We start from the raw sequence: 24829 nt of genomic DNA on the forward strand, positions 1-24829 counted from the left end.
CTGGACAAGAGGAATACCTATGTAAGAATGCTGTTCATCGATTACAGCTCAGCATTTAACACCATAGCACCCTCCAAACTCATCATTAAGCTTCACCCCGTCCTGTGCAACTGGGTCCTGGACTTTTTGACAGGCCGCCCCCAGGTGGTGAGCGTAGGAAACAACATCTCCACCCCGAGCCCCACAAGGGTGCTTTCTCAGTCCTCTCCTGTACTCCCTGTTCACCCTACCATGGTTGGCTTGATTACCAACAACGACGAGATGGCCTACAGGGAGGAGGTGAGGGCCCTCGGAGTGTGGTGTCAGGAAAATAACCTCCCACTCAACGTCAACAAAACAAAGAAGATGATCGGGGACTTCAGGAAACAGCAGAGGGAGCACCCCCCTATCCACATCCCATATAAAGCACCCCCCTATCCACATCGATGGGACAGTAGTGGAGAAGGTGGAAAGTTCCTTGGCATACACATTACGGACAAACTGAAATGGTCCACCCACATAGCCAGCGTGGTGAAGAAGGTGTAACAGCACCTCTTCAACCTCAGGAGGCTTAAGAAAATTGGCTTGTCACCAAATTCACTCTTTTACAGATGCACATTCGAGAGCATCCTTTTGGTCTGTATCACTGCCTCGTATGGCAACTGCTCCTCCGCCCTTAACCGTTAGGTTCTCCAGAGGGTAGTGAGGTCTGCAAGACGCATCACCGGGGGCAAACTACCTTCCCTCCAGGACACCTACACCACCCGATGTCACAGGAAGGCCAAAATGATCATCAAGTACAACAACCACCCAAGCCACTGCCTGTTCGCCACGCTATCATCCAAAAGGCGAGGTCAGTAAAGGTGCATCAAAGCTGGGACCGAGAGACTGAAAAACAGCTTTTATCTCAAGGCCTGTTAAACAGCCATCACTAACATTGAGTGGCTGCTGCCAACATACAGATTCAAATCTCGAGCCATCACTAGCCACTTTAAACAATGCCACTTTATAATGTTTACAGACCCTACATTAGTCATCTCATATGTATATACTGTACTCTTACCTATGCCGTTCGGCCATCGCTCATCCATATATTCACGTCGGTTGTGATATCGCCCGGAATCAATACCAGGTCTGTAGTGATACCTTTAGCACTGCGATGCAGTGCCTTAGACCGCTAAGCCACTCGGGAGACCATACTAATCCTTTTTTATATTTATTTTGGAGAGTTTCTCATGGAGAGACCAAATGGTTAAAGAAAATAGACTAATTACTGAAAAGCTTCTTATCAACAATGGCATTATTTTCAATTATTATTGTCATTTTTCTTTTAACTGCCACTAGTTTGTCCCCAAAACATTTACAACAAATACACTGCTCAAAAAAATTAAGGGAACACTTAAACAACACAATGTAACTCCAAGTCAATCACACTTCTGTGAAATCAAACTGTCCACTTAGGAAGCAACACTGATTGACAATACATTTCACATGCTGTTGTGCAAATGGAATAGACAACAGGTGGAAATTATAGGCAATTAGCAAGACACCCCCAATAAAGGAGTGGTTCTCAAGGTGGTGACCACAGACCACTTCTCAGTTCCTATGCTTCCTGGCTGATGTTTTGGTCACTTTTGAATGCTGGCAGTGCTTTCACTCTAGTGGTAGCATGAGACGGAGTCTACAACCCACACAAGTGGCTCAGGTAGTGCAGCTCATCCAGAATGGCACATCAATGCGAGCTGTGGCAAGAAGGTTTGCTGTGTCTGTCAGCGTAGTGTCCAGAGCATGGAGGCGCTACCAGGAGACAGGCCAGTACATCAGGAGACGTGGAGGAGGCCGTAGGAGGGCAACAACCCAGCAGCAGGACCGCTACCTCCGCCTTTGTGCAAGGAGGAGCAAGAGGAGCACTGCCAGAGCCCTGCAAAATGTCCTCCAGCAGGCCACAAATGTGCATGTGTCTGCTCAAACGGTCAGAAACAGACTCCATGAGGGTGGTATGAGGGCCCGACGTCCACAGGTGGGGGTTGTGCTTACAGCCCAACACCGTGCAGGACGTTTGGCATTTGCCAGAGAACACCAACATTGGCAAATTCGCCACTGGCGCCCTGTGCTCTTCACAGATGAAAGCAGGTTCACACTGAGCACATGTGACAGACGTGACAGAGTCTGGAGACGCTGTGGAGAACGTTCTGCTGCCTGGCGGTGGGTCAGTCATGGTGTGGGGTGGCATTTCTTTGGGGGGCCGCACAGCCTTCCATGTGCTCGCCAGAGGTAGCCTGACTGCCATTAGGTACCGAGATGAGATCGTCAGACCCCTTGTGAGACCATATGCTGGTGCGGTTGGCCCTGGGTTCCTCCTAATGCAAGACAATGCTAGACCTCATGTGGCTGGAGTGTGTCAGCAGTTCCTGCAAGAGGAAGGCATTGATGGACTGGCCCGCCCGTTCCCCAGACCTGAATCCAATTGAGCACATCTGGGACATCATGTCTCGCTCTAGTCCAGGTCTGGGAGGAGATCCCTCAGGAGACCATCCGCCACCTCATCAGGAGCATGCCCAGGCGTTGTATGGAGGTCATACAGGCACGTGGAGGCCACACACACTACTGAGCCTCATTTTGACTTGTTTTAAGGACATTACATCAAAGTTGGATCAGCCTGTAGTGTGGTTTTCCACTTTAATTTTGAGTGTGACTCCAAATCCAGATCTCCATGGGTTGATAAATTTGATTTCCATTGATCATTTTTGTGTGATTTTGTTGTCAGCACATTCAACTATGTAAAGAAAAAAGTATTTCATAAGAATATTTCATTCATTCAGATCTAGGATGTGTAGAATATTTTGTGATGAAACTCTCATGTCATTCACCAATGGTATTCACTAAGTTGATGGTTTAAATTTAGGATAATGTTTTGCAGCTTTTTCATTCTATGTTTTATTTTAAATTGTCTTATTGTATTTTAAATATATTCATATATTTTACGTGATAAGGTCACACAGAGGGCCATAGATAAATACATACACCTGTGATAATCTGAAGTACACAAAAAGGCCACTAGATGTCATCTGATAAAATTCCATATATTCCTTGAAAGTTACCAACATTCTGGTAGTTTACTGGTAAACTTTGATAGTTTCCAGTAATATACCTTCCATTTGCAACCCTAGCCCTGTCTCTTAATTTGTGTGCCATTTGTCTAAGACTGGGTAGATAGAACAAGTTATGTATGGTCATCAGAGTATGAGCTGAAAACAAGCCCAGACTTGTCCACTCTGACCTGAGATCTGTCAAACAGACTTTTTGAGTGAGATATTTCGATTATTGAGACCTTCTCACAACCAGTGTCATGTGACCTCGAGAGCAGTGCCAATCCATATCATTATAAATCATTGTTAGCTTTAATGAGGTTTGCCTACAGAGAACCTTGCAGGCTGGTCTCATCCATGTATTGCCAATGTGTCTAATTCCTCTGATACAGTGGCTTTACAGTATTGATTGGACAGAGGTTAGCAGTCAAAGCTACAGAAAGTCATTTCGATACACTTTGGGCCATAATTTTCCACATGAACCTAACCAATATATCTTCAGATAATGAATGTATCTCAAGGGAATGCTCATTTAAGGATATCACACCAATCTCGCCATATTGAATACAGCACTGCTCAGGTGTTTAAACGATCCAGGAAATCACTCGTCAATAGGCAAAGTTTTCCCTAGTAATTTATACCCAAGAGAACGGTAGACAGTGCTTCCCCATGTAAACCTGCTCCATGCTACATCATATCATAAAGCAGCCTCTTAACCTTGTCTGGCACCAATTAGTTTGGAGAAAGAGAAGGCCACACATCCAGGGATGTAATTCATTTTCATCTGCTGAAAGGGCAACATTCCTCGTTAGTATGGAGAGCTGCAATCTGGGGCCTGACAATTCGGGGAGGAGGATACGAGGGGCCTGAGATTGGAAAAAAAGGAAAACAGAAATTAATACACAAATCATATCACATTGAAAACAGCCTTTCAGTGACAATGTCTTGTTTTCCGTCAACGTAGATTAGACTAATTATTTTAAATCTGTTTCACCTTCGCTGACACCCCAGGATTTAAAAATAATTATACTCATCATGTAATAATATCTCCCCTTCTTTCTCTTCCCCCTCTTTCTCTCTATCTGTCTTTCCACAGGTCTTCACAGAATGGAGCGAGAATGAACAGAGAGCGGCTGAAAGAAAAGCATGAACTGGAGGTTTATTGAGGTCATCTGCTTCCTGTTTATATGGGACCATATAACAGTTCAGTCTTCCCGCCAGGACCCGTCCGCCGCCGAGCAACATGTTACCAAGCAGTTTGATTGGCTCATCTCCGACCGCGGACCTTTCCACCACTCTCGGAGCTACCTCTCCTTTGTGGAAAGATTCCGCCAAGGATTTACAACCAGATATAAAATTTATAGGTGAGTTCACTTTCATTTGTGCGTTTTGGTGGTGCTGATGTTGCAGAGGTTTTAAAGACACTCTCTGACTAAATGTTTTGAGTCCAGATTGTTGGTTTCTTAGGAAGGGACCTTGCAAAAGTGTACTGTGTAAAGGTTTTGTGTGAAAGTGCACCCTTTTTACAGAATTAGTGCACTTCCCCACCACACACAGGATAGTTGGGAAGGAGTGTCCTAAGATAAAATTGATGGGATAACTGTTTTTCTTTTCAAGGAAGTTTTAGTCATCTATTTCTAACGTTCACAGATTGGTAGACACACAATGCTTTCTTATCCTGTTCTATTGTGTGTCCCACCAAGAAACAAGGCCCCAATAGTACTCATCTCACTGTTTGGCTGTGGTCTGTGTTATGGTATTATGGCCCAATCAGCAGGCTAGCTTTGTTAAGGGGATGGAGTGGATGTGCTGTGGGTTAGGCTGTGTTTCTGCTTAGAGGCAGGGGCTTAAGTGTGTTATAAATAGGTTATGCAATCACCAGCCATTGCACTTATTTGCCTAACACATTGTGGCTCAGATAATCATTCCCCAATTACATAGTTATGTGAGGGAGATGGAGCCAGAGCCATCCTCTCTGATTAGCCTCTCAGACTCAACTGAATGGCTGTGTATAAAAAAGTGGCTATATTAAGACAAGATACAAAAGCTGCATGGCTTGGCAGTCTGGATGAAACAAAACATCTAAGTACTGCATCGATATTACTTGCTGTATATTTTAGTTCACTTTTTAAGTTCTCAGATTATAATTATGCAAATTTCTAGTAGTCATATGAGGTAGTGATCTATTCAGGGCTACTGGGTTTGTTTGATAATAACGACCCAAAAATGACAAGTTAAATATTAAGCCTGGCTAGAGGCAGGGAGGTCAGTGTAGGATCCAATCATTTTATAATTACTGTTCTCCATGTTTGGTTATATTTTTGTCTTAAGGGAAAGAATAATTGGCAACATGATATTAACAAATACTGTCTTCTATTCCAGAAGCATGGTATAGTTGTCAAGGATTCTAGCTAGCATTTTTCTAATGGGACATGGTTGCCATTCTCTTGACAGGCATCAGCTTTCATGTCGTATTCTTTCCTCCCTGCTACGTTACGTGTTGTTCAATACACGATCTGCCAGAGTTGGATTCCAAATAGCATCCTTTTATTTTCCCCTCACTCTTTGCATTGTAAATACCCTCAGAATTGCCTGACAAGGTACGGAAAATAGATACCTAGGAGCTTCCCTTCCCTTTCAGACGAGTGTGCTTTGGTTTTCCTGCTCTGCAGTCCAGAATCCTAGAGAGAGAAAGGGGAGAGAGAGGAAGAGTGCGAGAGATAAGGAGACCAAGACGAGACACAGAAAGAGAGACTCGTCATCAACATGTTACATTCATTTAGCGATACAGTTAAATAGGGTCTCTCTCTTCCTTCTCTACTCTCCTTGTTTCATAGATTGCCGCAGCAGCCTCTGGTCCCCACAGGCTTTGCTGTCTTTATATTGTCACTTGTAAACAGATCATTTGCATAATATGTAGCTTGACAGCCTGGATAGCACACATACGCAGGAATCTCAGATGAACAGCCATCCATGGGCCCCGTGCTGCTGACGTGTGTGGCTTATGATGTTTGTTCGATTCATAAAAGAGCCAGCGGAGGCGACATAGGCATTATGTGTTCGCCTGGGGAACGGAGTCTTTGGCATTGCAAGACAAATGTTGCGCAAGCAGGCTAGCTCGACTACCTCGACTAGCTCGACTACCTCCTTTCGTCTATTCTTTTTATAAAACAGTAGGAGGCATCAAATTCAGTTGTCAATGCAAGGTATCGTTTTACTTGTGACAAGACAATTGCATCTTGCATCAATACGGAGCGGAATCTAGTGCACTTCTCATTAAAAATGTACTGTGGAAATCTGCAATCACATCTGTCAGACATCTGGGCCACTGTCAGACAAACCAGTCTGAGTCATCTGTCAACTGGATGCAAGGATGTGGTGAAAAACTTTCACTTTAGTCTCTGTTTGTTGGAAGAGTGATATACATATCCTTCATTTTGATGAAGAGTGGGCTGCTTTTGACAAAGGGCAGCCATGCCCTCCAGATCCTCCATCAAACTCAATGTGTTTTCCTAGAATATGCAAATGTAGAATACAAAATTTGGAATACGTGAATGACTGTGGTAATTACTTGGCTGGGCCTTTTATGTACATGCACTGGGTAATATAGTACATAAATATATACTGCCAGTCTAGTGCCAATACAAAACCGAACCCTAATATTATTATTCACCCTGTTTGCACATCATCTAATCCAGTGGCGGTAATATGAAATTAGCTTTTGCAAAAATGTAAGACGTGTTGTGAAAACTATCCAATTATCTATGAAAAGTATCCAACTGTGGAATTGGCATACATGCTCCCAATAACATGGATTATCACAGTTGGATTGGAATAATTCATGATAAAAGGTCAAAATGCCAAAGCGCTCTTCGTTCTCCTACTCGGTCACCCTAAGGTTCCCAAACATCTTAGCTACAAACACAGTGCTAGCAGTTACAATATGCCACCTTTTCCACCACTTCTTGGCTCCCATATGAAGCAAATGAGTCAAGAAATAAATACGGAACCTGCAGCAGACGCTAACTGGCAATGAGGAGTGAATAGCTTTGTACATTTCCCCAAGGCTTCCACTGTCTTTGCAATTTACTAGTTAGAAAGTAGTTGAATCAAATTTGCAGGGAGATAAATTATCCGTTATCAAGAAAGATTACCCAAAGGCGGTTCGCAGGACAATGTCAATCTGATCAGAAACAAACAAATCTCCCTAGTCTTTATTAATGTGAGCACTGTGCCTCATTCTGCAGGCCAAACACATAGATTTAGGATCGCTTGTGATCGTTTGGCACGCTGGAAAGGTCACCATCACTTGGAGCAAAAACACACTACACTGCAGGGCTACAATTACCCCACCCCAGAGGTGTGTTTCTTCCTTCCCTAAGAATAATTGCAATCCATTGGTTCAGTAATCGGCTGCGATGCGGTAGTGCTATCGATTGCAATCTCTAAATCAAAGTGCTCTTTTTCTCTTTACATGAGCATGTACGCCACCTCCTGTACCGAGTACATCATATGCCAGATAGACACTTTCTCTGTTGCAGCGTGTTGGGTATCAATCCATGCTTGAGTTGTAGAATGGGCTGCTTTCACCTGGCCCTGACTTCCTCTCTCTGTGGCGTATGTACTCAACTGTGTTTTTAGGAGGGCTGGGAATTGCCAGGGACCTCACGATACGATATTATCTGGTTACCCCTTTTTCTCTCCAATTTCTTGATATCCAATTGGTAGGTATAGTCCCATCGCTGCACCTCGCGCACGGACTTGGGAGAGGCGAAAATCGAGAGCCGTGCATCCTTTTCCGAAACACGATCCCGCCAAGCCGCACTGCTTCTTGACACAATGTACACCTTGCGACCGGTCAGCGTGCATTGCGCCCAGCCTGCCAAAAGAGTCGCTAAAGCGCGACGGGACAAGGACAACCTGACCGGCCAAACCCTCCCCTAATCTGGACGACACTGGGCCAATTGTGCGCACCCTCATGGGTCTCCCGGTTGCGTCCGGCTGCGACACAGCCTGGGTTGGAACCAAGATCTGTAGTGACGCAGCTGGCACTGCGATACAGTGCCTTAGAACGCTGCACCACTCGGGAGGCCACGATTCTCCCTATTCTATATGCATTGCGATTCGATGTTCCAAACATATTGCTCACTATATGTCTGCTGCAGAGAGACAAGAGAGAGCCATAAGAAAATCAGTCAGGGAAATAAAAGTGCTGAAAAGAAATTGGCTCCCTATTTAAAAATAAAAATAAGATGAACATCAGGCTATGAGGAAAAATTATGGCGTTTTGGTGCAGGTACAGCTAACTAGTGCAAATAATATTGCGATATTGTCAAAATTGTACAATATAATATAATATCAAAAATAATATCCTCATATGTAACTGTATCGATTTTTTCCCCATCAATAGTTTTTAGATGTTGCTGTGGTCATTGTTCGCAGGCTCTATCTCAAGTCCTTGTCTACCAGAGAAATCCAATATAAATGCAAATCTCTGTCTGTTAATGCATTTTAAAAGGTTGGGAATCATCATTGTACTGTAATCAAAGAAGAGAGATGGAGGTTGTTATTAAGAAGGATAATGTTTATGAAAATGGCATGATGGTGCTCATTGATCTTGGATGTGGGGTGTGCGGTGTGCGAAGAGGAGGCTTGCCTCACACTGTCATTGGACCGAGATTCATTACCAACTGAAAATCTATCCAGAGTTTGAATCGTTAATAGCCTCCACAATGATCTACAGAGAAAATACCCAGAGGCATTACTCAGATGTCCACTCCAGCAGCTCTGTTAGAATTGGTCCTATTTTGAATATTTTGTTTCGCAATTTTCCCATTGATAAAATGCTAACTTGTGATTTGTGGTATTTGTGAGAGAGAGAGATGTTTACTGCTTTTCAACAGAACATTGTACAAGTGGCAACAACATGCTGAATTGTGAGTACTACATTTGATTAATAACTCAAATACAATAAACAACAGATATAGGCAAAAAACTATGTTCATCGTCAACTATTATGCAGGCGAACCATGGGTGGGATGGCATCGGAAATGCTCAATCCTGCAGTGGAACAGTTCCAGTTTAGTTGAGGAGCGGGTCTGGTTTAGGTCACAGAGGATCATTGGGGTGGGAGCATATGGTGGTAGGGTTCGGATTTGAGAAGTGATCTTGCGAAGGATCTTAAGAGACTTTCCCGGCGAGTGTGGAGTGATGATACGCCCAGATTGGTGCATGCATCTGAGTAGGTGGTGTAGTCTGTTGCCATGATGATACAAACTGCTATTCTCCGGACACTTGATTCTATCAGATTGTCTCTTGGTTAGCCCCGCGTGCCACATTGGGGCAACATGTTCCACCGCTGGTCGGATGTAGGTGATGATTACCATTACTTGGTCCTCCATAGGTATGTGGAAGTCCATCAGGCGTCGGAGGAGGAGGAACAGATGTCGGCTGGCCTTTTCACAAATGTGCTCTACCTGGGTTGACCATCTTAGCTTTCCTTGAATGTAGATTCCTAGGATCTTGATAACCTCAACCTTTTGTAATTCTGTGTTTTTAATTGACAGGGTTGTTAGTATGGGTGGTGACTTGGTGAAGTGCACATGGGACACTTTCCACTTCTTATGGTTAGAGCTGGGCGATATGGCCTATAAATCATATATTTATTTTTTCAAACTTATGGTTGATTCACATCTACATTCTTTTATGTTTTATCTAAATAAGCTTTGTTGTTCAGTTAAATGTCAAATACACTGCATTTCAAACAGTCAGAAATAATCTAATGAATTCAGGGCTTGTGAAATTATACCTAGGCTAAATTATAAGCCTTCCACAACCATAAGACCCACTAATCATTACATTATTTATCAAGTACTTTAACCTGCCTTTTTGTAATAATCACAGATCTGGCATTCAATTCTGTCTACGAAAATTCCCTTATTTTGAAACCAAATGTAACCAGAACCATGCATAAAGCACATTCACTAATAATGACTAACTTCTTGTCGCAGGCATTATAGAAAATTAGCACAGGTCTCATAAACAATCTCTCAATCACAAGCCCAGGTGCTAGTGAGTAGCCAGCTAATCTGTATATTTCAAGTTTAGCCAACTTGGATCTATGTGTTAGCTAACAAGGTAGAACAGTTGAATTGTTATGAACACACTCTTCTGTCCATCTCCAACTGTTTGAACAGCATGCTAGCCTGTCCACTTTGTTCAGATGTTAAAATCAAGTGGCCTGCCTAATTTCCCAGAATGAGAATGAGTTGCCAATTCCTTATCTAATTGTGTTTTATTTTGATTGCACATTTATAAAACACAGACTAGACAGCTATAAGGAATTGGCTAAAATGCTGCTAGCAGTAAGTGGTACTGCAATTTCTAGCGCAACAAACTGAGCATTATTTTCCAACTCCCATTTTAGTAGTGTCTGCTCTGTGCACAATATAAGAAGTTGAGACATAAAAAGGGTATTGTTGGAAAGGGTAACTTCTGCTCTATTACAGTAAAATACATCTTAGAATCAGTCCATATGACTGATTCTGTTGTACCAAACCTCAAATGCAAATGTGGAGTTGAAACCGTTTGTTATAGAATGACAAGTGATATCTCATCTTTGTTGTTGTGAGTGACAGGGGGAGGGGCTTAGTGTGTGTGTAAATTCTAAGGTGCACACAGCTAGAGAGGAAGAGGCGAAGCGAGAGGTTTCACTCTCCAATATCTGTCCAAAATAAGCCCAAAGCCCAATGCGTTTCTCAGTTTGTCGCCTGCCTTTCCACCTTTGGGACAAAGGCACCCGTGGTTAGAGCGGAGACATGAGCATCTTCTTATTATGTACAGATTTCTGACACAGTACAGAAGAAGCAAAGGAGACAAGACAAAAAATACTAAATGAGAACAAGTGGACAAACGCTTTTGAAAAAAAAAGATATATGAACTTGAAATTTGCGATAGAGGTATTTGGAATATATGGATAATGTACATCCAGCTGTTTTTTCTATCAAGACCGAACAGCAGCTTTGGGTAAGGTTAAAGGGGAGGTGTGTGTCTCTTTGTTAACAACAGCTGATGTGCACTCTCTAATGATAAGGATGTCTTGAGGTTGTGTTTGCCTGAGTTAGAATACCTCGCCTATGCCGCTCTGTACCATCACTCATTCATATATCTTTATGTACATATTCTTTATTCTTTATCCCTTTACACTTGTGTGTATAAGGTAGTAGTTTTGGAATTGTTAGCTAGATTAGCTAGATTACTCGTTGGTTATTACTGCATTGTCGGAACTAGAAGCACTAGAAGCACAAGCATTTCGCTACACTCGCGTTAACATCTGCTAACCATATGTGACAAATAAAATTTGATTTGATTTGATTCATGATAAGCTGAAGACCATGCTATTTACCAAGAGAGTTTTCATATATTTGTTGTAGCTGTCTATTTACCACCACAAACTGATGCCGACACTAAGACCGCACTCAATGAGCTGTATAGGGCCATAAGCAAACAAGAAAATGCATGTCCAGAGGTGGCGCTCCTGAAATCCATCTTACCTATTTTTTACCAGCATGTAGCTATAGGCTAGAGCTGCTGCTTTCAAGGAGCAGGACACTAATCCGGATGCTTATAAGAAATCCTGCTACTACCTCTGACGAGCCATCAAACAGTCAAAACGTCAATACAGGACGAAGATCAAATCCTACTACACTGGCTCTGATTCATTGGATGTTGTAGGGATTGCAAACTATCACGGATTACAAAGAGAAACCCAACCTCGAGCTACCCAGTAAATCAAGCCTTCCAGACAAGCTAAATTCATTCTATGCTTGCTTCTAGGCAAACAACACTGAACCATGCATGAGAGCACCACTGTAGCCGATGTGAGTAAGACCTTTAACTTCTTGCGTCGAGCAATCCCGTATCCGGGAGCGTAATCATAGCCTCAAGCTCATTACCATAACGCAACGTTAACTATTCATGAAAATCGCAAATGACATGAAAGAAATATATTCACTCACAAGCTTAGCCTTTTGTTAACAACACTGTAATCTCAGATTTTCAAAATATGCTTTTCAACCATAGCTACACAAGCATTTGTGTAAGAGTATTGATAGCTAGCATAGCATTAAGCCTAGCATTCAGCAGGCAACATTTTCACAAAGACAAGATAAGCATTCAAATAAAATCATTTACCTTTGAAGAACTTCGGATGTTTTCAATGAGGAGACTCTCAGTTAGATAGCAAATGTTCTGTTTTTCCAAAAATATTATTTGTGTAGGAGAAATTGCTCCATTTTGTTCATCACGTTTGGCTAAGAAAAAAACCAGAAAATTCAGTCATTACAACGCCGAACTTTTTTCCAAATTAACTCCATAATATCGACAGAAACATGGCAAACGTTGTTTAGAATCAATCCTCAAGGTGTTTTTTACATATCTATTCGATGATAAATCATTCGTTTGGTTTCTCCTCTGAACCAAATGGAAAAATACACGCAGCTGGAGATTACGCAACAATTTCGACGGAGGACACCAAGCGAGCACCTGGTAAATGTAGTCTCTTATGGTCAATCTTCCAATGATATGCCTACAAATACGTCACAATGCTGCAGACACCTTGGAGAAACGACAGACAGTGTAAGCTCATTCCTGGCGCATTCACAGCCATATAAGGAGACATTGGAACACAGCGCCTTCAAAATCTGGGGCATTTCCTGTTTGAAATTTCATCTTGGTTTCGCCTGTAGCATCAGTTCTGTGGCACTCACAGATAATATCTTTGCAGTTTTGGAAACGTCAGAGTGTTTTCTTTCCAAAGCAGTCAATTATATGCATAGTCGAGCATCTTTTCGTGACAAAATATCTTGTTTAAAACGGGAACGTTTTTTTATCCAAAAATTAAAAGAGCGCCCCCTATATCGAAGAAGTTAAACAGGTTGACATTCACAAGGCAGCGGGGTCAGACGGATTACCAATGACGCGTATTCAGAGCATGTGCTGACCAGCTGGCAAGTGTCTTCAGTGATATCTTCAACCTCTCCCTGACCCTGTCTGTAATACCTACATGTTTCAAGCAGACCACCATAATCCCTGTGCCTAAGAACGCCAAGGTAACCTGTCTAAATGACGATTGCCCCATAACCATGAAATACTTTCAAATGCTGATCATGGCTCACATCAACACCATCGTCCCAGACACTCTGGACCCACTCTAATTCGCATACCTCTCCAATAGATCCACAGAAAACGCAATCTCTATTGCACGCCACACTGCCTTCTCCCACCTGGACAAGAGGAACATCTACATGAGAATGCTGTTCATTGACTAAAGCTCAGCGTTCAACACCATAGTGCCCTGCAAGCTCATCACTAAGCTAAGGACCCTGGAACTGAACACCTCCCTCTGCAGCTGGATCCTGGACTTCGTGACAGGCTGACCCCAGGTGGTGAGGGTAGGCAACAACACATCCACCAGGCTGACCCTCAACATGGGGGTCCCTCAGGGGTACGTGCTTAGTCCCCTCCTCTACTCCCCGTTCACCCTCGACTGCGTGGCCGCACACCACTCCAACACCCTCATTAAGTTTGCTGATGACACAACGGTGGTCTGCCTGATCACCGAGGATGATGAGACAGCCTATAGGGAGGTTGTCAGTGACCTGGCAGTGTGGTGCCAGGAAACAAACCTCTCCAATAAACGTCAGCAAAGGAGCTGATCCTGAACTACAGGAAATGGCCGGCCGAGGTTCAAGTTCCTCTGTGTCCACATCCCTCAAGAATTATCGTGGTCCACACACACCTAAACAGTCACGAAGAAGGAATGACAATGCCTCTTCCTCCTCAGGGGGTTGAAAAGATTTGGCATGGACCCTCAGATCCTCAAAACATTCTAGCAACTGCTTGGCATCCGAACGCAAGGTGTTACAGAATGGCCCAGTACATCAGGCGGTGTCAGAGAAAGGCCCTAAAGATTGTAAAAGACTCCAGCCAGCCTAGTCATCAACTGTTCTCTCTGCTACTGCAAAGGAATCGCTACCGATGCACCAAGTCTGGAACCAACTGGACACTGAACAGCTTCTACCACCAAGCCATAAGACGGCTAAATATTTAGTTAAATAGTTAACCAAATAGCTACCCGGGCTATCTGCACTGATCTCTTTTTGCACTAAATCTTTTGACTCATCACATACACTGCTGTTACTGTTTATTATCTATCCTGCTGCTTTGTCACTTTATCCCTACCTACACATACCGTATACTACTGTTCAAAAGTTTGGGGTCACTTAGAAATGTCCTTGTTTTTTATGCTTTTTTTGTGCTAGGGGGCAGTATTTTCATTTTTGGAAGAAAAACGTTCCCGTTTTAAATGGGATATTTTGTCAGGAAAAGATGCTAGAATATGCATATAATTGACAGCTTTGGATAGAAAACACTCTAACGTTTCCAAAACTGTAAAGATATTGTCTGTGAGTATAACAGAACTGATGTTGCAGGCGAAAGCCTGAGAAAAATCCAATCCGGAAGTGCCCCAGGTTTTGAAAGCGTTGCGTTTCTATGACTCCCTATTCAGCTGTGAATGTACCATCAACGAGCTTACGCTTTCTACGTATTCCCCAAGGTGTCTACAGCATTATGACGTGGTTTTACGCATTTCTGTTGAAGAATAGCCGTAGACGTCCACATTGCGTAAGTGGTCACATGGTGGCTCCGAGAGAGATTCTCGCGTAAAATACAGAGGTAGCCATTACTCCAATCGGTCCTCCTGAAAAACGAATTGTCCCGACAGATATATTATCGAATAGATATTAGAAAAACACCTTGAGGATTGATTATAAACAACGTTTGCCATGTTGCTGTCGATATTATGGAGCTAATTTGGAATATTTTTCGGCGTTGTGGTGACCGCAATTTCCGGGCGATTTCTCAGCCAAACGTGAAGAACAAACGGAGCTATTTCGCCTACAAAAATAATCTTTGGGAAAAAATTAACTTTGCCTGTCTACCTAGGAGTCTTGTGAGTGAAAACATCCGAAGTTCATCAAAGGTAAACAATTTAATTTGATTGCTTTTCTGATTTCCGTGACAAGGTTACCTGCTGCTAGCAAGGCATAATGCTATGCTAGGCTATGATAAACTTACACAAATGCTTGTCTAGCGTTGGCTGTAAAGCATATTTTGAAAATCTGAGATGACAGGGTGATTAACAAAAGGCTAAGCTGTGTTCCAATATATTTCACTTGTGATTTTCAGGTATAGGAATATTTTCTAGGAAGATTTATGTCCGTTGCGTTATGCTAATTCGTGTCAGGCGATGATTACGCTCCCAGATCCGGGTTTGAGAGTCACAAGAAGTTTTAAAGAAAAGCACATTTTTTGTCCATGAAAATAACAGCAAATTGATCAGAAATACAGTGTAGACATTGTTAATGTTGTAAATTACTATTGTAGCTGGAACCTGCAGATTTTTTAAATGGAATATCTACATAGGCTTACAGAGGACCATTATCAGCAACCATTTCTCCTGTGTTCCAATGGAATGTTCTGTTAGCTACTCCAAGTTCATTATTTTTAAAGGCTAATTGATCATTAGAAAACCCTTTTGCAATTATATTAGCACAGCTGAAAACGGTTGTGCTGATTAAAGATGCAATAAAACTGTCTTTCTTTAGACTAGTAGAGTATCTGGAGCATCAGCATTTGTGGGTTCGATTACAGGCTCAAAATGTCCAGAAATAAAGAACTTTCTTCTGAAACTTGTCAGTCTATTCTTGTTCTGTGAAATTAAGGCTATTCCATGCGAGAAATTGCCAAGAAACTGAAGATCTCGTACAACGCTATGTACTACTACTAGCTTCACAGAACAGTGCAAACTGGCTGTAACCAAATCAAATCAACGTTTTTTGTCACGTGCGCCGAATACAACAGGTGTAACCACCTTACAGTGAAATGCTTACTTACAGGCCCTAACCAACAGTGCAATTTTTATGTAAAAAATAGGTATTAAGTGAACAATAGATAAGTAAAGAAAAAAAAACAACAACAGTAAAAATACAGTGAAAAATAACAGTATCGAGGCTTTATACAGGCACCGACCGGTTAGTCGGGCTAATTGACGTAGTATGTACATGTAGGTATCGTTAAAGTGACCAGAATAGAAAGAGGAGTGGGGTGGCCCCGGTGCACAACTGAGCAAGAGGAAAAGTACATTGGAGTGCCTAGTTTGAGAAACAGACGCCTCACAAGTCCTCAACTGGCAACTTCATTAAACAGTACCCGCAAAACACAAGTCTCAACAGTGGAGAGGCAACTCCGGGATGCTGACCTTCTAGGCAGAGTTCCTCTGGCCAGTGTCTGTGTAATTTTGCCCATACTAATCTTTTATTTTTATTAGCCAGTCTGAGATATGGCTTTTTCTTTACACCTCTTCCATTTTTTTTTTCTCTTTGCATTACCTTTATTTAACTGCTCAAGTCAGTTAAGAACAAATTCTTATTTTCAATGACAGCCTAGGAACAGTGTGTTAACTGCCTGTTCAGGGGCAGAACGACAGATTTGTACCTTGTCAGCTCGGGGATTTGAACTTGCAACCTTCCGGTTACTAGTCCAACTCTCTAACCACTAGGCTACCCTGCCGCCCCGTATTGTTGGGAAAGACCTTAAGTAAGCATGTTACTGGTAGTTTACACCTGTTATTTGCGAAGCGTGTGACAAATGTGATAAATAAAACTGTATTTGATTTAGGGTGCACAACAATGTGGCTCCCACCTGACCACTTCTCATTATCCAATGTAATTACAGATAAAATGCACCTTGCACAGATTGTTTTTCGGCACAGATTATTTCCTTGCTTTGTACAGTACTGATGGCGTCACCTAAACTGCCATCAAAGTGTCACGCCCTGACTTTAGAGAGACTTTTTTATTCTCTATTTGGTTAGGTCAGGGTGTGACTTGGGTGGGCAAATCTATGTTTCTATTTCTTTGTTGACCTAGTATGGTTCCCAATCAGAGGCAGCTGTTTATCGTTGTCTCTGATTGGGGATCATACTTAGGCAGCCCTTTTTCCCACCTTAGATTGTGGGATCTTGTTTGTGTGTAGTTGCTTTCTGCACTGCATGTAGCTTTATGTTGGTTTTTGTATTTTTTTGTGTCATTTCAATTAATAAAAAATTTACCCCTACCACGCTGCACCTTGGTCCGCTCATTTCAACGGACGTGACACAAGGTCAAGAGTTGTGAGGCTGTATTTGACAAATTACAGACTTGGACCTATTTTTCAACAAATGCCATTTTCTCAGAGGGCCTCAGGAACACCAAATTCAGCAATTTTCAGCACAAACGTAATTTTTTCAAGGATATTGCAAAACTGTCACGATCTCTCCCTCTCACACACGCACCTACACACACACACATAGCGTATGTAGTCAGCATATGTTGCGAATTAACATAGTTAACTCATGTTTGGGTTTCCCCCTCCATTTCACTAACTCCGCTTAATCCACTTCATTCCATTTGATGTAATCTTTTAATGTGTTTTGACTAGGCATCTTTTTGTGTTTAGCCAACAACATTGGAATCTGTATCCTCTTACAGTTTTAATATGAAAACATGTTATGAACGGTTCTGATGACATCAGCAAATGTTTAGATCTTAATCCATCATATCAATTTGTCCTATTTGTTCAGCTAGACCTCACATTTAGGGCAGAAGTTATCTCAAATGCAGTTTGTCTCATGTTTTTTTACATTTTTAAAAACATTAGTTGAGACATCAAATCAACGTTTATTCGTCACGAGCACAGGATACTGCAGGTGTAAAAGATACATTGTGATGCTTACTTGTAAGCTCTCCTCAACATTGCAGCACAAATATCAATATGTTGACATGTCACAGACTTGCCATTCACTTAATTTGTGTTATACTGCTATAAACCTGTCAATAGTCAGAAGGTAGTATCAAATTGGAATATTCTATCTTTACATTAGCATTATGGAAGCACACATCTGCCTATATCCTCACACTCACCCAAAGCACAGCACGTCAACCATGTTTGGTGGGTAGGTTTGAGAGACAGGACATGCTCAATCATTTTCCAGCCAATTATACTGTGATTTGTGTAATGCATGGAGATTATGCACTTCTATAATTGAACATTTCCTCATCAGTTGAATTAGACAGACTCTCATCAGAGATCACATGATCAGCCTTAAAATATTATTATACATTCACCACTGATCACCAGCTTTCCATTTGCATGTGCAAATAGTATGTCCTTGTTAACCTAGCTTTAAACTGTTTATCAAACACGTATAGCCCTAGTTTTAACTCAATCTACACCTTTAATTCAATTCATTTTCTTTGTTTTTCACCTTGTGTCTCCATCCCTTTGATGCTTTACATTGGCCTTTCATTGGTAAGACATACAGCATTTTGCACTGCTGTGATATAATATGCTACAAATAACGTCTGCCTATTGATCTGATAAGGACCAAATGAGCAGCATTGAAAGGAGCCAACCTCCTTCATGGGTTTAATTGTGAATCGTCTGTCTGGAGGGTGTTGTTGTGGCCCTTTGTTTTAAGCACCGGGAGGAGACAAATCTTTTTTCCCATTCAGGCTGAGTTGAATGAGTCTGGATTATCTGTCAGTAATTAGATAGAGCAGGGGTGGATCATTTAGATGCAGTCTGCAGATCTGCGGTTAGGCGAGGGGAATGTTTAATTGAGGGGGTAGCCATATTACACACGAGAGAGACGGAGACAGAGAGAGACAGAGAGAGACAGAGAGAGACAGAAAGAGAGAGAGAGAGAGAGAGAGAGAGAGAAAGTGAGAGACAGAAAGAGAGAGAGAGAGAGATGCATTCGGAAAGTATTCAGACCCCTTGACTTTTTCCACATTCTGTTATGTTTAAGCTTTATTCTAAAATTGATTAATTAAAAAGTAATCCTCATAAATCTACACATAATAACCCATAATGACAATGCGAAAACAGGTTTTTAGAAAAAAAAATTGAAGAGCAAAACCTTATTTACATAAGTATGTTACTGCTACTCTTTAATAGTTTGTTACTTTTTTAACTGCATTGTTAGTTAAGGGCTTGTAAGTAAGCATTTCACTGTAAGAACTACACCTGTTGTATTCGGCGCATGTGACAAATCAAATTTGATTTGATATTCAGACCCTTTGCTATGAGACTCGAAATTGAGCTCAGGTGCATCCTGTTTCCTTTGAACATCCTTGAGATGTTTCTGCAACTTGATTGGAGTCCACCTGTTGATTGGACATGATTTTGAAAGTCACACACCTGTCTATATAAGGTCCCACAATTGACAGTGCATGTCAGAGCAAAAAACAAGCCATGAGGTCGAAGGAATTGTCCGTAGAGCTACGAGACAGGATTGTGTCGAGGCACAGATCTGGGGAAGGGTACCAAAACATTTCTGCAGCATTGAAGGTCCCCTCATTCTTAAATGGAAGAAATTTGGAACCAGCAAGACTCTTCCTACAGCTGGCCTCCCAGCCAAACTGAACAATCAGGGGAGAAGGACCTTAGTCAGGGAGGTGACGAAGAACCCAATGGTCACTCTGACAGAGCTCCAGAGTTCCTCTTTGGAGATGGGAGAAACTTCCAGAAGGACAATCATCTCTGCAGCACTCCACCAATCAGGCCTTTATGGTAGAATGTCTAGACGAAGCCACTCACCAGTAAAAGGCTCATTACAGCCTGGTTGGAGTTTACCAAAAGGCACCTAAAGACTTTCAGACCATGATGAAACCAAGATTGAACTCTTTGGCTTGAAGCGTCACCATCCCTTAGGTGAAGCATGGTGGTGGCAACATCATGCTGTGGAGATGTTTTTCAGGGGCAGGGACTGGGAGACTAGTCAGGATCGAAGGAAAGATGAACAAAGCAAAGTACAGAGAGATCCTTGATGAAAACCTGCTCCAGAGTGCTCTGGACCTCAGACTGGGGTGAAGGTTCACCTTCCAACAGGACAACGACCCTAAGCACACAGCCAAGACGATGCAAGAGTGGCTTTGGGACAAGACTCTGAATTTCCTTCAGTGGCCCAACAAATGTTCGGACTTGAACCCGATCGAACATCTCTGGAGTGACCTGAAAATAGTTATGCAGCAACACTCCCCATCCAAATCTGACAGAGCTTGAGAGGATCTGCAGAGAAGAATGGGAGAAATTCCCCAAATACATGTGTGCCAAGCTTGTAGCGTCATACCCAAGAAGACTCGAGGCTGTAATCACTGCCAAAGGTGCTTCAACAAAGTACTAAGTAAAGAGTCTGAATACTTATGTAAATGTGATATTTCTGTTATTTATTTTTTAACATTTTGCAAAAATGTCTAAAAACCTGTTTTTGATTTATCATTATGGGATATTGTGTGTCGATAAATGATAATTTAAATTTTTTTTAATCCGTTTTAGAATAAGGCTGTAATGTAACAAAATGTTGAAAAAGTCAAGTGGTCTGAATACTTTCTGAATGCACTGTATATATAGAGAGAGTGCATTAGGGTGCAAGGAAGAGGGCAGGTTTTTGTGTATGAGGGATGGAGAGAGAGATACAGAGGCAAAGGAAACCAGTGGATATGTGTCAGAGAGGGGGGGTACAGCAGACAGATGGAGAGACAAGCTGACAGAAAGGTCAGAGCCAAGGTTGGAAATAATCAGGTGCTCGCTTACGACACCATAGCTCCTCCAATGCCCCCTCCTCTCCAGCTCTCCTTTCAGCACTCACAGGAAGTCTCTATCCCAGCACCCATCTGTGGTCACTTACCCTTTTATTTCCATGATTCAAAGATTTATTCTTCCAAGGCAAGGTTTACTATCGTTCTACTGCGTGATCACCATCGCCACAAATTTTGTGAGACATTTTTATTGTGCGGGTATAAAAAAAAAAACATTTCCCCTCGGAACAGCCTCCCCAATTATAATCACACCACAAAACTGAGTTAGCCAGTCAGTCAAGTAAGAGAGGCTCAGCTGTAAGTTAGAGAATCAACAAGGCTGATCTAGAGAGGGAGTTTTCTTGTCACTTCCCTCCTCAAACCTCCGATAATCAGCCCCGCTGTAGATTTAGTTAATTACTGGCGGGGAGAGATGGTAATTACATGGAGGAACGGAGCTAGAGGAAGTGTCGGGTCAAGTACTGACTAATTCACTGTGTGTGACGTTGTCTAGCTGGATGCCGCAGTCCCCTGAGACTCACCCCCCCCCCCCTCCTCCCCCAAGGGAGGAAGACCTTAGGAGAGGATGAGTGCCATAGATTCTGCACCATGGAATTGCTATGTGTACCATTAAAAGATTTAGATTCCAAACGTGTTAGCTAGTTGATGAATACAGAGCTAATTGCAGTCAGATATAATAGATTTAGCTGCTTCTGAAGATATACTGCACCCCCCCATGGACCCTTCAAGGTGTCGAAAGCGTGTTCCACAGGTATGCTGGCCCATGCTGACTCCAATGCTTCCCACAAGTTGGATGGATATTTTTTCGGTGGTGGACCAATCTTGATACACACGGGAAACTGTTGAGCGTGAAAATCCCAGCAGCATTTCAGTTCTTTACACACTCAAACTGGTGCACCTGGCACCTACTACCATATCCCACTCATAGGCACTTAAGGATCGGACCCTTTTTTTCAATTTTCGCCTAAAATGACTTACCCAAATCTTACTGCCTGTAGCAAGGATATGCATATTCTTGATACCATTTGAAAGGTAACACTTTAAAGTTTGTGTAAATGTGAAATTAATGTAGCAGAATATAACACATCAGATCTGGTAAAATAAAAAAACAAGCGTTTTTTTTGTATTTTGTTTGTACCATCATCTTTGAAATGCAAGAGAAAGGCCATAATGTATTATTCCAGCACAGGTGCAATGTAGATGTTGGCCACTGGATGGCAGCAGTGTATGTACAACATTTTAGACTGATCTGATGAACCATTGTATTTCTGTTCAAAATATTTTATCAAGACTGCCCAAATGTGCCTAATTGGTTTATTAATAACTAAGTTCATAGATGTGCACTCTCCTTAAACAATAGCATGGTATTATTTCACTGTAATACCTACTGCAATTTGGACAGTGCAGTTAGATTAACAAGAATTTTAAGCTTTCTGCCAATATCAGATATGTCTATGTCCTGGGAAATGTTATTGTTACTTACAACCTCATGCTAATCGCATTAGCCTACGTTAGCTCAACTGTCCAGAGGGGTCCCACCAATCCTGTAGTGGTTAACACGTTTGTCTTGCCGATTCACCATCTGAAAGGCACGCTAACTTTTTTTTAAATAAATAGATGTATCAGTTGTCGCTAGGCTTAAAACTCCTTTAACCTGTCTGAATATTCTGTATCGTCACAAATATAGTATGTCATCTATTGTACACATCCACATGGAATCTTAGGCTCTGAGGTTCAGAGCACTCTGGACCAGGTTTCCAACAAGTTCTTTCTGTACTTTGTACATCTTTCCCTCGATCCTGACAAATCTCCCAGTCCCTGCCGCTGAAAAACATCCCCACAGCATGATGCTGCCACCACCATGCTTCAATGTAGGGATGGTGCCAGGTTTCCTCCAGATGTGAAGCTTGGAATTCAAGCCAAATAATTCAATCTTGGTTTAATCAGACCAGAGTATCTTGTTTGTCATGGCCTGAGAGTCTTATTGGTAAACTCATAGTGAACTGTCATGTGCCTTTTAATGAGGAGTGGCTTCCGTCTGGCCACCCTACTTAAAATACCTGATTGGTGGAGTGCTGCAGAGATGGATTTCCTTCTGGAAGGTTCTCCCATCTCAACAGAAACTTTAGAGCACTGTCAGAGTAACCATGAGGTTCTTGGTCAACTCCCTGACCAAGGCCTTTCTCCCCCAGGTTGTTCAGTTTGACTGGCCGGCCAGCTCTAGGAAGAGTCTTGGTGGTTACAAACATCTTCCATGTAAGAATGATGGAGGCCACTGTGTTCTTGGGGACCTTCGATGCTGCCAAAATGTTTTGGTACCCTTCCCCAGATCTGCGCCTCGACGCAATCCTGTCTTGCCGCTCTATGGACAATTCCTTCAACCTCATTGCTTGGGTTTTGCTCTGACATACACTGTCAAATGTGGGACCTTATATAGACTGGTGTACCTTTCCAAATCATGTCCAATCAAATTAATTTGCCGCAGGTGGACTCCAATCAAGTTGTAGAAACATCTCAAGGATGATCAATGGAAACAGGATGCAGCAATTTCGATGTCACGATCGTTATAAGGAATGGACAAAGAGGCAGCGTGGTATGGTTCCATCCTCTTTATTAGGTAGGGAAACTCAAAGAAAACAAGAAAACGCTAAACTGACTCTGAAGCTCAGGTAGTGCTCGCAGGCAACTATACATAGACAAGATCCCTCAAAGCACAATGGGGAAATGGGTACCTAAATATGATCCCCAATCAGAGACAATGATAAACAGTTGCCTCTGATTGGGAACCATACCATGCCAACATAGATATGTAATTCACCTAGATAAACCACCGTAGTACCTGTCACGCCCCAACCAACATAGAGAATAACCAGCTCTCCCCGAAGGTGCGGACTCCGACCGTAAGACCTGACTCAATAGGGGCATCTACCGGCGGCGGCGGCTCCGGTGCGGGGATCGTCTCCGGAAGCTCCGGACCGTGAATCGTCACCGGAGGAACCGGACCATGGATCATCGCCGGGGGGCTCCGAACCGTGGATCGTCGCGGGGGGAACTGGACAGTAGATCGTCGCCGGAGACTACAGACCGTGTATCTTCGCCGGTGGAACCGGACCGTGGATTGTCGCCAGAAGCACCGGACTGTGGATCATCGCCGGTGGCTCCGGACTGTGGATCATCGCCGGAGGAAATGGACCATAGATCTTCGCCGGGGGCTCCGGCCTGGGAACCCTCGCAGGAGGCTCTGGACTGGGAATCCCCGCTGGAGACTCTGGACCGCAGACCGTCGCTGAAGATTCTGGACCGCAGACCGTCGCTGAAGACTCTGGACCCGCAGACTGTCGCTGAAGACTCTGGACCGCAGACCGTCGCTGAAGACTCTGTACCGCCGACTGTCGCTGGAAGCTCTGGACTGCAGACCGTCGCTGGAGACTCTGGATTGTGGACCGTCTCAGGAGGTTCCAGTCTGGGGACCATCTCAGGAGGTTCCGGTCTGGGGACCGTCTCAGCAGATTCCAGTTTGGGGACCGTCTCAGGAGGTACCGGATTGTGGACTGTCATTGGAGGTTCCGGACTGTGAAACGTCACCGGAAGCTCTGGACTGGGAACTGTCGCCGGAGCTCTGGACTGTGGAGCCGCACTGGAGGCCTGATGCGTGGGGCCGGTACAGGTGGCACCGGGCTGGTGACCCGCACCTCAGGTCGAGTGCGGGGTGGAGGCACAGGATGTACTGGACTGTGGAGGCGCACTGGAGGCCTAATACGTGGGACTGGTACAGGTGGCCCCGGGTGGTGACACGCACCTCAGGGCAAGTGTGGGGAGGGGGCACAGGACGTACTGGACTGTGGAGACGCACTGGAGATCTGGAGCGTAGAGCTGGCACAACGTGTCCTAGACAAATGACCACCTTCGCACGGCAAGTGCGGGAAGCTGGCACAGGACGCACTGGGCTGTGAAGGCGCACTGGGGATACAGCGCGTAGAGCCGGTGCAGGATATCCTGGACCGAGAAGGCACACTGGAGACCAGGCGCGCTGAGCCCGCACAACCCGTCCTGGACAGA

General features: G+C 43.3%; 1 protein-coding gene across 1 annotated transcript in view; it reads left to right on the forward strand.

Annotated features, from left to right (window-relative positions):
• LOC109876024 (BMP/retinoic acid-inducible neural-specific protein 1) overlaps positions 1–24829 on the forward strand; it is a 154746-nt gene that overhangs the window by 26649 nt on the left and 103268 nt on the right. The window contains exon 2 of the mRNA XM_020468503.2: positions 4165–4432. Within this exon, the coding sequence (XP_020324092.1) occupies positions 4215–4432 (218 nt within the window). The 5' untranslated portion in view covers positions 4165–4214. The remainder of the gene's footprint in view (positions 1–4164; positions 4433–24829) is intronic.

The sequence above is a fragment of the Oncorhynchus kisutch genome, linkage group LG23, assembly GCF_002021735.2.
Source record: "Oncorhynchus kisutch isolate 150728-3 linkage group LG23, Okis_V2, whole genome shotgun sequence".
In the NCBI taxonomy this organism is placed as follows: Eukaryota; Metazoa; Chordata; class Actinopteri; order Salmoniformes; family Salmonidae; genus Oncorhynchus; species Oncorhynchus kisutch.